Source organism: Vitis vinifera, chromosome 13, assembly GCF_030704535.1.
Source record: "Vitis vinifera cultivar Pinot Noir 40024 chromosome 13, ASM3070453v1".
NCBI lineage: Eukaryota > Viridiplantae > Streptophyta > Magnoliopsida > Vitales > Vitaceae > Vitis > Vitis vinifera.
The window spans coordinates 5,639,607-5,652,142 of record NC_081817.1 but is presented as its reverse complement, the minus strand read 5'-3'; the positions used below and the strand labels follow the sequence as shown (position 1 = coordinate 5,652,142).

Genomic DNA, 12,536 nt, shown 5'->3' with positions numbered 1-12,536 from the left:
TTTTTATTTTTAAATCTGTTATTTTTGGATATTTTTTTTCCTTCATTAAAAACGTAATCAATGATTGGGTGTTTTGAAACCGATCGAAATTGGGTGTTTTTTTTTCAAAAAAGAATTATTTTGATAAAAAACTCACATAATATATTTACATATAAGTCTTCTTCCCATTTTCCACTTCCCTCTTAACTCTCGTTCTCCTCTTTTGTTTTCCACGTCCCAGAAAGCCTGAGTCAAACCTTGCACTGTGAGTCACTGCTCAGACGTGTCCGCTTTTGATTTGCTATGTGGGTGTGATCGGAAAATGTTGCGAATAAAAGTCTGCCACGTTTCAAGCAGTAGTGTTCTTCAACGTCACAGTGCTGTACTTTAAGCCTCCGTCACAGATCCACATACACTCTGACTCTGTAGTCCGTCTGTACCGTCCGAAACTCTCTCCACTGCTCTACGGAATGGCGGGAAGAGTGGTTATGATTTTATCAATCTTAATTCTTCTTCCCTTCGTTGCCTTTTCCCTCTCCAAAGCCGACGAACCAGAAGATCTCACTCTGCTCCAATCCCAAGACCAAAACGACGTCGTATCGCCTCCTCCAGATCCAAACCGCTTCAACGGCGGCGGCGGCGGCGATGACGATGACCTATCCGATTCAGACGGTGCCGGCGGCGACGACGACTCGGATCGCGAGGTGGTGGACGAGAAGGATGTCGTGGTGTTGAAGGAGGCGAATTTCAGCGAGTTCCTGGAGAGGAATCCCTACGTGATGGTTGAATTCTATGCGCCGTGGTGCGGCCATTGCAAGGCTCTGGCGCCGGAGTATGCGGAGGCGGCGACTGAGTTGAAGGGAGAGGCGGTGCTCGCCAAGGTTGATGGTACGGAGGAGAGTGGGCTCATGGACAAGTATGAGGTGCAGGGGTTTCCGACTTTGTATTTCTATGCTGATGGAGTTCATAAGGCCTATTCTGGACTGAGGACTAAGTGAGTTCCTTCAATTCCTTTGCTTTTGTTGGATTTTAATTTTGACTTGTGGATGTGCTCTCCTTGGGTGCTGAGAAAATGTAGGTAAAGAAATGAAATTAACAAAATGTGTCTTGCATTTTAATTATGCCTGAGTTTTTCTATTTTTGGGGAAAAACAATGCTGCCGAATATAAGATTCAATTTTTTTTGTTTTTTTGCTTTTCTGTGGTTTTCTTGTCAATCAACCTGAGGGTTGGAGATTTTGACTTGAGTTGGAAAATGTGATATGCTTAAATTGTTAAATCTTGGCTAAGTCGGAGAAGAAGCAAATAGATGCAAAACCATACTTATTTTTCAATTTTTCCATATGAGTGATTGCTGTTCCGTTCGAATAAGTTCATTTATTTATGCTCCGTTTGGATCCTGAAGAGTACTTTAAAATGGGAAAAAGAAGGAAAAAAAAATGTAGGAAAGAATCCAAATTTTCCTATTTGTTTTATCTTGAAAACCACAAAGGAATCAAATATAATTTTTTTTTTTTTGAAATTTCATATATTTTCACATTCTTCATTAAATAAATTTGGAGAGGTATGTAAAAAAATTCATTTAATTTGGACCTATTTTTATTTTGCTTCAACTTTTCTTGTCTTCCATTTTCCCCCTCCATTTTCTTTTCATTGTATTTTCCTTCATACTTTCTAAAATGGAGCCTTAGTGAATTTTGTAGTAAGAAAATAGCTCACTTTGATGAGTTTTCCATTTGATTTTTATTACGTGCTATTAAAATGTTATGGTAATTGAGAACTTTTATAACATTAGAAGACAACCCAGATGTTTAGAACTTATAAAATGGAGTAGAGTTCTTAGGATACAAGGTAATTTTAAATATTAATTACGAAATAACACCACTAAATAAGGAATCTCCTTTTTCATCTTGTTTAACATCTTATATGATTTTTTTTTTTAAGATTCTCCCAAGTAATAGAATGTTCTATTTAATGAATTCAATTTATTAACATGTCACACTATATAGAAAAAAAAACCACATTCTACTTAATAATTTACATGGAAATCCTCTTTGCCAAGTCAAGAACCTCAAGCCTCATTCGGTTTCTCAACAATCCATTACTCAAAGAATGGATATCCAAATGATTGTATTTTTAAATCTGCCCCACTAGGTGAATATCTTGCCTACACATCTTGTGTAATTTCTTTGCAATCAATCCTTAATTTCTTCAACACTTGAAATTGCTTCAAGATCCCCAATAAATGATACATGGAGGATCCAAAATTGTGGTAAAATTGTCTCAAGTGCACACAAGATATAGATTGTGGAAATCTAACCCTAGATTTTTCTCAAAGATGCTTTTAAAGAGCTCTCAATAAAGTTAGTTGTAAATTAAGTGATGAAACCCTATTTATAGTTGGTTAGAGCTTCATAGCAACCTTCATAACTATCTTTTGGCACACAAAGAATTGACATAGACTAGCACTAGAATCATAAATTGATCTTGCCTCACTTGTGCATTTGGGCGAGTCCTTAGCACACATGCGTTCAAGATTTTCTTGCACATGTGGAAAGTAAGATGCTAAAGAACTTGTCTTTAAACTTTCTTGCCCATGTGAGCCAGTCCCTTGATCATGTGCTCAAGTGAGATGTAGGAAGCTGCCTCTTTGGCTACTCTTGTACATGTGCACAAGTGCCTTACACATGCATGCATCTTCCTTGTTCAAGGTTAAGTTTGCATCACTATTCTACAATCCATTATTTTGTGCCTTGAGGCAATTGTTCTAAAAGGCTTGCCTCAAGGCTAGGCTATGCAAATTAGCCTTCATGCTATAGCCTTAATAGAGGGTAATCAAGGTTTAAGCCTCACTCGATTGAGGGTTATAGCCTTGAGGTTATAGCATTGAGGCTATTAAGGCTTAAGCCTTAAATATTCAAAACGTTTGAATGGGTTTAAGGCCTTTATGGGCTTTTTTTATACATTTGTTAAGAGGGTTTTGGTATAGATTTATAAGTTTTGTTTTGCATCCAAGATTAGGATTAATTTTTTTAAAAAATAAGGGCTTTGTTGACTACTAATTAATCCTTTAAATGGAAATGAAAGGAAGAGATTGGGAAGAAGAAATAAAAGAATTGTTGCTCACTATAGTGATCGAGTTTATATATAATCATTATCTTATTATTGATGGATAAAGGAAAAAAAGATCACAGTGATTAATGGATAAAGAAAAAGGGGTTGCTAATAACATTGATGGAGAGGATAATAGAGTAATGAGATATAATTATGATTCATTGGAGAATCTTACTAGTGATAATGATGGTGGTTTTGAAGATTATTTGATAAATGCATGAGAGAGAGTTGGACTTTAGAAGAGACAAGAAAAACTAAATTAGAAGTTATTGAAAATGACATTCAACTAATTTGATTATTATTTACTATATGATTTACTTTTTATTTAATTTTCATGTGATTTGTTAGTATTTTTCTAATTTTAAGATATTTTTTATTTTTACTATTATTATTATTATTATGATGTTTTAAATTGAGGCTTACGCCTTGTTCCTTGAGGTTATGCTTCCTCTCATTAAGGCAAAACACCTCGAGACCGCTTTTAGCCTTTTAAAATATTGGAGAGCATATAGACATTGTCTTTTATTGATAGACACCAACCTTGGACTTGAACTTGAACTTTGTTGGCATTGATTGATCATATGATTCAAGTTGTTATAAAAACCAAAGCTAAAATTAAGATGGAATTGCTAATATGAATGTAATACATAAGTTGAATGTTACGAAAGCTAGATTGATACTTGAACTTCTGAATGATGTTTAGCATGTCATATTGGGTCAATGGGAATCATGTAAGGTCATCCATCTTGCAAAAATGAAGCAAATGCTCGCCAAAGCCAACTGCAAGATTGAGCAAGCACAAAGACATGCTCTTGAGCTTATAAAAATGATCAAACCAAAAACTAAGGATACACTCAACACTAGTTTTGAAAGCAATCTTTTTTATAATAAGACAATAAATCTGATACCTATCAGAAAAAAAAAAAAAAAAAACACAAAGACAAAAGAAATCTAAAACGTATCAATTGCACATTCAATGACGTACCAAGTCTTACTAGGAATTTGCTCCCTTCAAATCAACAAATTCAACTTATGGACTTATTTAATTCACTAGACAACTTGGAGTCAGTTGTCCTTAATAGTCATAGTCATCGAATATATAACCTTTATTTTATTTTACCAAAGCACTACCCAACAAAGTTCTTAAGCTTTCTAGATAGCCCATGTAGTAAGTTCAAGAGCAACAACCATGAAGCCAATTGGCTTTAGGACATTAGATGCTAAGACATTTGTTAGGAACATAGACTCGAACAAAAAAGGGTGCAACAACTAAGTTACATATGCATACATGCTATATCCATTGTTTGATGCGTCTCATTGCTATTTAGTTAGCCAAGAAACCTAATTATTGGGTAGGTAGAAAAGTTATTGTTCATCATTTGTGCTCTTGACTATTCTCTTACCATCTCTGACACAAATCCTAGTGCGCCTACTTAGGCATAGGACTTGGTTATTAAATGGGGGAAATATTTTTTGCTTGTCACATGGATTTGGGTACAGGGGCCAATGCTAGTATGTATCTAGCTTTTTGATCCTTCATATATCAAATTCTGGATACAGGGCTTCGATTGAAAAATGATCTTGAATGATATTTGGATATGACATAATAAAGGGAAATTTTCAATTAGAAACAAAAAATTAACATTTCCTTGGAAAAAACAAGGTTCTCTTTCTTTTCTCTTTCATCCTTATCTTTAGAAAAGAAAAAATAATGAAAATAGAGAATATCCAAAGCAATATAAGAGTATTTGAAAATGATCCCCATATCGATACCCACACACTTGTCATATCATATTGGCACAGGTATTTTGGGTGAAATTAAAGTGTGTATCACAAATTCTTTTGGACAAATGCCTTTATTATTTATTTTTATTAAACATGGGCAAACAACCAAGGGATAGGGAGATAGGGAGGTAGAAATCTAGAAAATTCATCGTTAATTGTTCTAGAATTAATTAAGTAAAACCTTGATATATCAATTGATGTTCTCATGTTGATTATTGATTAATCTTGGCTCACACATTTTCAAAACTACTTTTTTTTTTTCATTTTTGATAGGCAAATACATTATCAAACCATATGCAAAATATGAATCAAGTTTTTTGCTTATAGTATTTGAAATTCTGTTAATTCATATGAACAACTCATGTCAACCATGGCTACATCCTTATAATCAACACATTGAAGTTTCCAATGATTTTTTTTTTTTTTTGGAAAAAAAAATGTGTTTAGATGAATCTAATAGAGCTATATAACATCATAAAAATATATCTTAAGATTCTTAATCTCCATTGAAGGTATATCTGGAAAGGTATAATTTATTTTGCTCATCAACTTTGCATTGTTCTCTAAAAAGAGTCTTAGTGTCTTCTATTTGAATGGATTTGAACCATTTTTTTTTTTTGATAGGTAAAGATAATTCATTAAAAAGAGACGCCAAAAAAGCGACTCAAGGTATATAGAACTTTGCAAGGTATACAAACCTAAACACCCATCACCAAAAAGGCTAAAGAAAAATAAAGAGGCCCAAAAAGTCACCTAGCCCAAAAACAACCTTAAGAGGATCCCAACCAATCAATAAAATTAACTATAGTTATAGGGCATTAAGAGTTTTGGCATTTAACCATGTTTGTGCCCTTATGAGTTAATTGTGATATGTCTCAAGCTCCCCTAGAAGATTTAGAGGAAGAAATTTTATGAAAATTGTCACAACTTGATGCACTAAAGATTGATTACATGACTTTCACATTGTTCTCACTCATTTCATTCTCATTTTTGTCCCAACTTAGTTTTGGTTTTTCTATACATTAGAACTTGTATCCTTCTGTAGAACCATAAGTGATGATCAACCAAGCTCAACTGAATTCTAAACTTGTCCGTTATATATATATGTATGTATGTATTAACCTTTGAATGAGTGTGGTTGTCATCCCAAAATATTGAGGTCTTGCTATTGATGCTTCTCTTTTAAGCAATTTACAGATTGAATCAAAATAAATTTTGAGCGAGCTTGCTTTGATGTCAATAGAAAATTTGTCTAAATTTCTCTCAATTGATGGAATGTTCTATTTTATGAATTCAAAGTATTAGTATCTCACAATCCAAATAAAAAACACATCCACAATTACTCAATCATTTTAATGGAAAGTGTCTTCACAAGGTAAAAAACCATGAGACTCAATTGACTTCTCAACAATCCATTAATAAAAAAATTGATACAAATGTTTTTCTTACCAAATTTGAGCCACTACATTAATCTTTGGTTTGCCTAGCCCATGCTACTCCTTTTCAATCAATCCTTGATTTCTTCTAACATTTAAAATTTCTTCAAGACTCCTACCTTCATGCGAAATCTTTGAACTCCCTCTACATTTGAGAATGAATGAGATTGCATTGATAAAAAATCCAATGAGAATTCAAAGTTGTGGTAAAATTGTCTCTAGTGTACACAAGAATTGCTCAAATAACCCTCCTTTGAACTTATATGGGAGAGCAGGAAGCTTCTGGAACCTCTTAGAACAATCCACATTTGTCTACTAGTGGAGGAGTGTGGAAGATTTTAGAGAAGTCTAGAGATGTCCACACATCTCTACACAAGGATGGAAGACAAGGGAAGTGTGTGAGGCATTCTAGAGAGTTCTAGATTACACTTGTACATATGTTGTACATAACCTTTGTATAGAGAATTCTAGAGAATTTTAGGGTACAGTGGAACCTTTGTGGGTTCCAAAGAGGTCCTTGGGTGCCTATAAATAGGAGGTGACCTCATTTGGCCAAGACACCAAGTAGGTTGAGAGCTTCCTAGCATTGTAAAGCATTCTTGTGCAATACAAAACTTTCTTTCTTAAGTGTTGCCTTCATTGTGCATTGTAGCTACAAAGTCATGTAGCGTTGCTTAGCATAGCAAGCTAAGATTGGGGAAAGACTGATTTAGCAACATCAAGTGGCTTGAGTTGTCTAAGTGCCGCACGTGAGCTTAGGAAAGGCCTAAATTCGTGACAAGTAACCCTAAATTTTTCCCAAAGATGCTCTCATTGAGTTCTCAACAAAGTTGGTTATGGATAAAGTGATCAAGCCCTATTTATCGGTGGTTAGATCTTTGTGACAACCTTTATAACTAACTTTTGATACCCAAAGATTTGAAATGGATTAACACCAGACTTACAAAATGATCTTGCCTCTCTTGCAGACATGCATAAAAGGGATGCTACTTCATGTATTTGCTTGCACAGTGTACAAGTCCTTTTATGCATGTGCACAAATGAGATGCTAAAAGATTGCATCTTTGGACTTTCCTGTGCATTTGTGCAATTGAGATGCAGAAAATTACCTCTTTAGCCACTTTAATACATGTTTGCAAGTCTCTTACACAATTGCCCAAGTACCTTGTGTATTTCTTGCACAAGCTTAAGTCTTGCCTTGAGATAATTATGTACCTTTTAACATACAGCACTTGACATTGTCTTCTGATGGAGGACACCAACCTTGAACCTTGACATTGTTGCCACTGATTGATCATATGGCTCAAGTCAGAACAAAAAACATAAACTAAATTTAAGACGAAATTTTCAATACAAAATATAATACAATATAAATTGAAATAAGAAACTAGATTGTATAGCAGTTGAGTTTTTTATTTTATTTTATTTTTTAATGTCATGAAAGTTTGGATGAAAATTCAAGTGGGGAAGATTTAACATTTACCTGCAGTAGTTGTTGTAATTTGGGGCATTCTTTCATGTAATAGTTTTAAAAATATGGATTGATCATCATTGCAGATGCAGTGTGGAAAAAGAATGGCTTGTTTTGTGTCCCTTATCAGTCTTAATACTTCTTAATTTAATATACAGAGATGCTATTGTGGCTTGGGTTAAGAAGAAGATGGAGTCTGGCATCCACAACATAACAACAACAGTGGAGGCAGAAAGCATATTGACTACAGAATCAAAAATTGTTTTGGGGTTCCTGGACAGTTTAGAGGTATTTCTCTATTTATCTAAAGGCACTCTACTGATTGTGGTTTGATTCCAAACAACCTTGACAGTGAATTAGCAAGGAAAACAAAAACAAGTGTCCATATTGAAAATATAGCTGGAGCTTTTTATTCTCTTTTCCTGGAAGTTCTTTGCTGCGAAGGTTCTTCCTCCTTCAATTCCACAGTAGTTTTGGTGGATAATTAAAAATCACAATGATGATTGATATAATATTTCCTATAATACTCTAGGTTATCCATTTTTCTTTTATGGAGATTATCAAATTCCAATTAGATGATCAAACCTTAGAAACCTGGAAATTATGAAACAGATGTATTATTTTACTGACATAAACTGTCTGCGATTTTATTTAACTGCATTAGATGCTTAATCTTATCATGTCTCCAAGAGTTTTGTAGCCTCTGCTGGTTGGGTGGTTGTAATGCCATAATTTGGAGAGATTGAGCACTGCTAACAATTTGCCCTTAGAAACTGAAAGATCAATTCCTGAGTTTGAGATTTTTTCCCCCTTAATTCCTTTAATTGGATTTTGATAACTAAAAAAACTTGCATATATTTGAACTTCACTACTATATTAGTGGAATTATTTCATGAAAGCTATGGAAGGTCAACATGTTAAACCTCTGTGATGTAAACACTGCTCAACTATATTTCCTACAATATTTACAGGGTCCAGAGAGTCAGGAGTTGGCTGCTGCTTCAAGATTGGAAGATGATGTCAACTTCTATCAAACTGCTAGTCCAGAGGTGGCAAAGCTTTTCCACATTGATCAACAAGTCAAACGTCCTGCACTGGTATTGCTAAAGAAGGAGGCTGAAAAATTGAGCCACTTTGGTTAGTCTGCTCAACACCTTAATGCTCTGGTGGTTTCAAATGTATATTACAGAGGGACCTTTACTTATACTTCCAATTTTCATGTCAACAGATGGTCAGTTTATCAAATCGGCTATAGCTGAGTTTGTATTTGCAAACAAGCATCCTTTGGTAATCATTTTTACTAAGGAAAGTTCTCGGCAGATTTTCGAAAATCCAATTAAAAAACAGGTGAGTCCTGCTGGTTCCATACTCTTACATTTAGGTATTTTAATATTTCACCATTTTGACATGTATCTGTTTCTTTCTCAGTTGTTGCTTTTTGCCACTTCAAAGGATTCAGAGAATGTTCTACCTCAATTTCAAGAAGCAGCAAAAGCTTTCAAGGGAAAGGTAAATTTATTATTTGTGGAGTGCATTATGAACATCTGTTAATAGCATAAAGTTTTGTTCCTCTACTGAACTCAGACCCATCTATGTGAATAACCATTGCCTTGTTTAATTTAATGTAGATAAGTCATTTAGAATTTTCCTTTCTTTTGTTTTAATTAATAAGTTTCTTCCCACCAAATGAAAAACTGTCTGAATCATCCAGATTTTAGTTTGTGATCAATATCAAACCAAGAAACTGACCTAGAATTCATTTGATCATATTCTCCTTGAATATTGTTGTCATATTAAAAACAGTCCATGCAATGTGTGCTTTTAGTCATTGTTTGGATGTGATCGTTTCTTCACTACAAATACAAGCATGGGTCTGGATGTTGGGTTCCAATATAGACACTATGTTGCAGACACAAAAAACCCCTGAGATCTAGGTCTTGGGGCATGGTTATATGTGTGCTTGTTTTTTGAATGTACTGCATGGGATATAAATATTTGTCTTTAAGTTCATATGCAGTCAAGAGGAAAAGAACTGCGAGGAGTTGGGAAAAAGTTCTTGACACTACACACACACACACACACACATATATATATATATATGAACTCCTCTTTAACATGTAAACAAGTTTTAAAGTCGTAGGTCCAAAGTCAACAATATCTACATGGTTGGAAATAGGTTATTATAAATGGTATCAGAGTTTATCCTCGACCTTAATGTGGGCCTCTGTTTGTTTGGCTTATAAGGGGTGTCTGTTTTTGTTTGACTCTGCAATCCAATGAGACATGATGAAGATGTCTTGCCTGCATATGAGAGGGGGGTGGATAGAGGAAAAAGTTTCTAACATTATAAATGTATGAACTCATCTTAGTCATGTAGACACATTTTAAAGCCATGAGAATCCTTTGGGCTCTGCAAAATTAATAAAACAATGTAGCAACAACAACTAATTATAGAACTTGTGGAAAAAGAAAGAAATATCTTAGTTTCTTTGACATGTCTCTTTTATATTATGTGATCACTGTCTATGTTCAATCCTTGTTTCTAGCAGACATTTTAACAGCTAACTTATTTATTAATATGATCTTCTGGGTTCCTTGCAGCTTATTTTTGTGTATGTGGAAATGGACAACAAGGATGGTAAATCAGTTGCAGATTACTTTGGTGTAACTGGAGATGCTCCAAGAGTGAGTTTTTCCCCATACTCAGTTCCTGCTTTTGTTTCTATTTGTCCTTTCATGTATTTGATCCATCCACGACTTGAACCAACTTTTGGTTGTCATCCATTTGCATGTAGGTTCTTGCATACACAGGAAATGATGATGCCAAGAAGTATGTATTGGATGGTGAATTAACCTTGACCAGTATTAAGGTATGATGTTTTATTTTATATTTATTTTATTCCGAGTTTTATTCTGGGCAATTCTGGGCAAATAGCGCGAATATCCATAATTTTTTTCATTTTCCAATAAGCATGATGGTTCATGATCTACTATTGTAACTATCATATCTCTCTATCATCTCATAGTCATTTGGCGAAGATTTCTTGGAAGACAAGCTTAAGCGTTTTTACAAGTCAGACCCAATCCCAGAGACAGTAAGTTGTTAAGACTTCCTTTATGACACTGGTGATTGATGAGCACTCTCATCCCTCTGATCCAACTTTCTTTCCATGTATAATTGTTGCAGAATGACGGGGATGTAAAAATTGTTGTCGGTGATAATTTCGATGAACTTGTTTTGGATGAATCAAAGGATGTTCTTCTTGAGGTAGTAATGTAGCTAATGTTAATAGATGAATCATCAAATATACATTAAGTTTTTAATTGTTCTCTGTGGATCTATTCTGATGTATTTTTGTGATTTCTATTTCTTGTTTGAATTAGATATATGATCCCTCGTGTGGGTATTGCCAAGCATTGGAACCAACATACAACAAGCTTGCCAAGTATTTGAGAGGCATTGATTCACTTGTTATAGCTAAGATGGATGGGACAAAAAATGAGCACCCAAGAGCAAAGGTATCATTTAGAAGCTTTCAGTTATTGTAATTGTTTGTCTCCCCTGACTGTTTATATTGTTAAAACTGCTTCACTAGTATGTGGGATATGAGTCTGTGAGTGCATTCAAGAACCCTTGTTTTGATTGATAACTAGTTTTGGTTTTGGAGTTCAACTGGGCAAGTGGTTGGCAAAGAATAAGCCATACCACTCCCTCCCCTTCAAAAATGCTTTTTGGAGTCCATAAGAAGCACCATGGCCAAGTTAGTCAATTTCAGTTTTCTGAATGTTTTTTTGTGACAATGTCCTGGATTGAGTTATTTTGACAACATATAGATATATCTTCTCCTTAATATATATTTGGACAGGTTAATTTCTGCTCCTTGTTTGCATCGCTGATTCCTTTATGTTTATACATCATTATTTATCTCACAGAATGGTATGGAGAGGATGTAAATGTGAAAGCATTCATAGACCTACTCTTATTATTTTTCTCCTCGAAGCCCATTGAACTGATGTGTGACAGATAACATGCAACCATGGAAATTTTAGTATGCACCATTGATTTGTTTTGGTTTATAAAATTGAGGATACTGAAGGGTGACAGTAAATGCTTATGAGAGAAAAGCGAGAACATTTGGGTGAAAGTTGTTTTTCTTTTGCAGACTGATGGGTTCCCTACAATTCTTTTCTTCCCGGCTGGGAATAAGAGCTTTGATCCGGTTAGTGGAATTCATTTCTCCAATTTGTCACTTTTGTGGATACTGTTTAAATTCCCATCATTCTTGTCTAGTTAACTCAGGTATCAGTATCACCCATGCCCTCTAGCATTACTTGATTTTCTTATCTGATATTTGATTTTTGGGTTCTGCAGATCACTTTTGATGGTGACCGTACTTTGGTGGCATTCTATAAGTTCCTTAAGAAGTATGCATCCATCCCTTTCAAGCTCAAAAAACCAGCTTCATACCAGAGCTCCAAGGGTGCTGAGGCCAAGGATGGCAATGAGAGCAATAACAGTGTCAAGGATGAATTGTGAGATCTGACCAGCATTTTGTTGGATTTGGTTATTAGGTTTTGGATACAGAAAACAACAGAGTATAAAAAAGGCTTAGGCAAGGCAGAGTTCAATTATATTAATTGTATTTTGTAACTTAAATTCTCCTTCTTCCCCCCATTCAAGAATCCTGAGAATGCCATAAAAGTTTTTATTCATGTAAGATGTTTATAGAAGTGCGGTTAAGGGGTAATGAA

The 12,536-nt window shown here is 34.7% G+C and overlaps 1 protein-coding gene across 1 annotated transcript; it reads left to right on the top strand.

Annotated features, from left to right (window-relative positions):
• The first annotated feature begins 80 nt into the window (after positions 1–80).
• Positions 81–12,536, top strand: LOC100256415 (protein disulfide isomerase-like 1-4). The gene is made up of 12 exons (XM_002274981.5): positions 81–973; positions 7,943–8,072; positions 8,756–8,921; positions 9,013–9,131; positions 9,213–9,293; positions 10,386–10,469; positions 10,580–10,654; positions 10,811–10,879; positions 10,972–11,052; positions 11,169–11,303; positions 11,948–12,004; positions 12,157–12,536. The coding sequence occupies exons 1-12, from the start codon at positions 450–452 to the stop codon at positions 12,319–12,321; spliced, it is 1,686 nt and encodes a 561-aa protein (XP_002275017.1). The 5' UTR covers positions 81–449; the 3' UTR covers positions 12,322–12,536.

Coding starts and splice junctions, on each gene's coding strand:
- LOC100256415 (XM_002274981.5), top strand. CDS start 450: ATGGCGGGAAGAGTGGTTATGATTTTATCAATCTTAATTCTTCTTCCC. Junction 8,922..9,012: donor TGAAAAATTGAGCCACTTTG/GTTAGTCTGCTC, acceptor TCATGTCAACAG/ATGGTCAGTTTATCAAATCG. Junction 11,304..11,947: donor ATGAGCACCCAAGAGCAAAG/GTATCATTTAGA, acceptor TTTCTTTTGCAG/ACTGATGGGTTCCCTACAAT.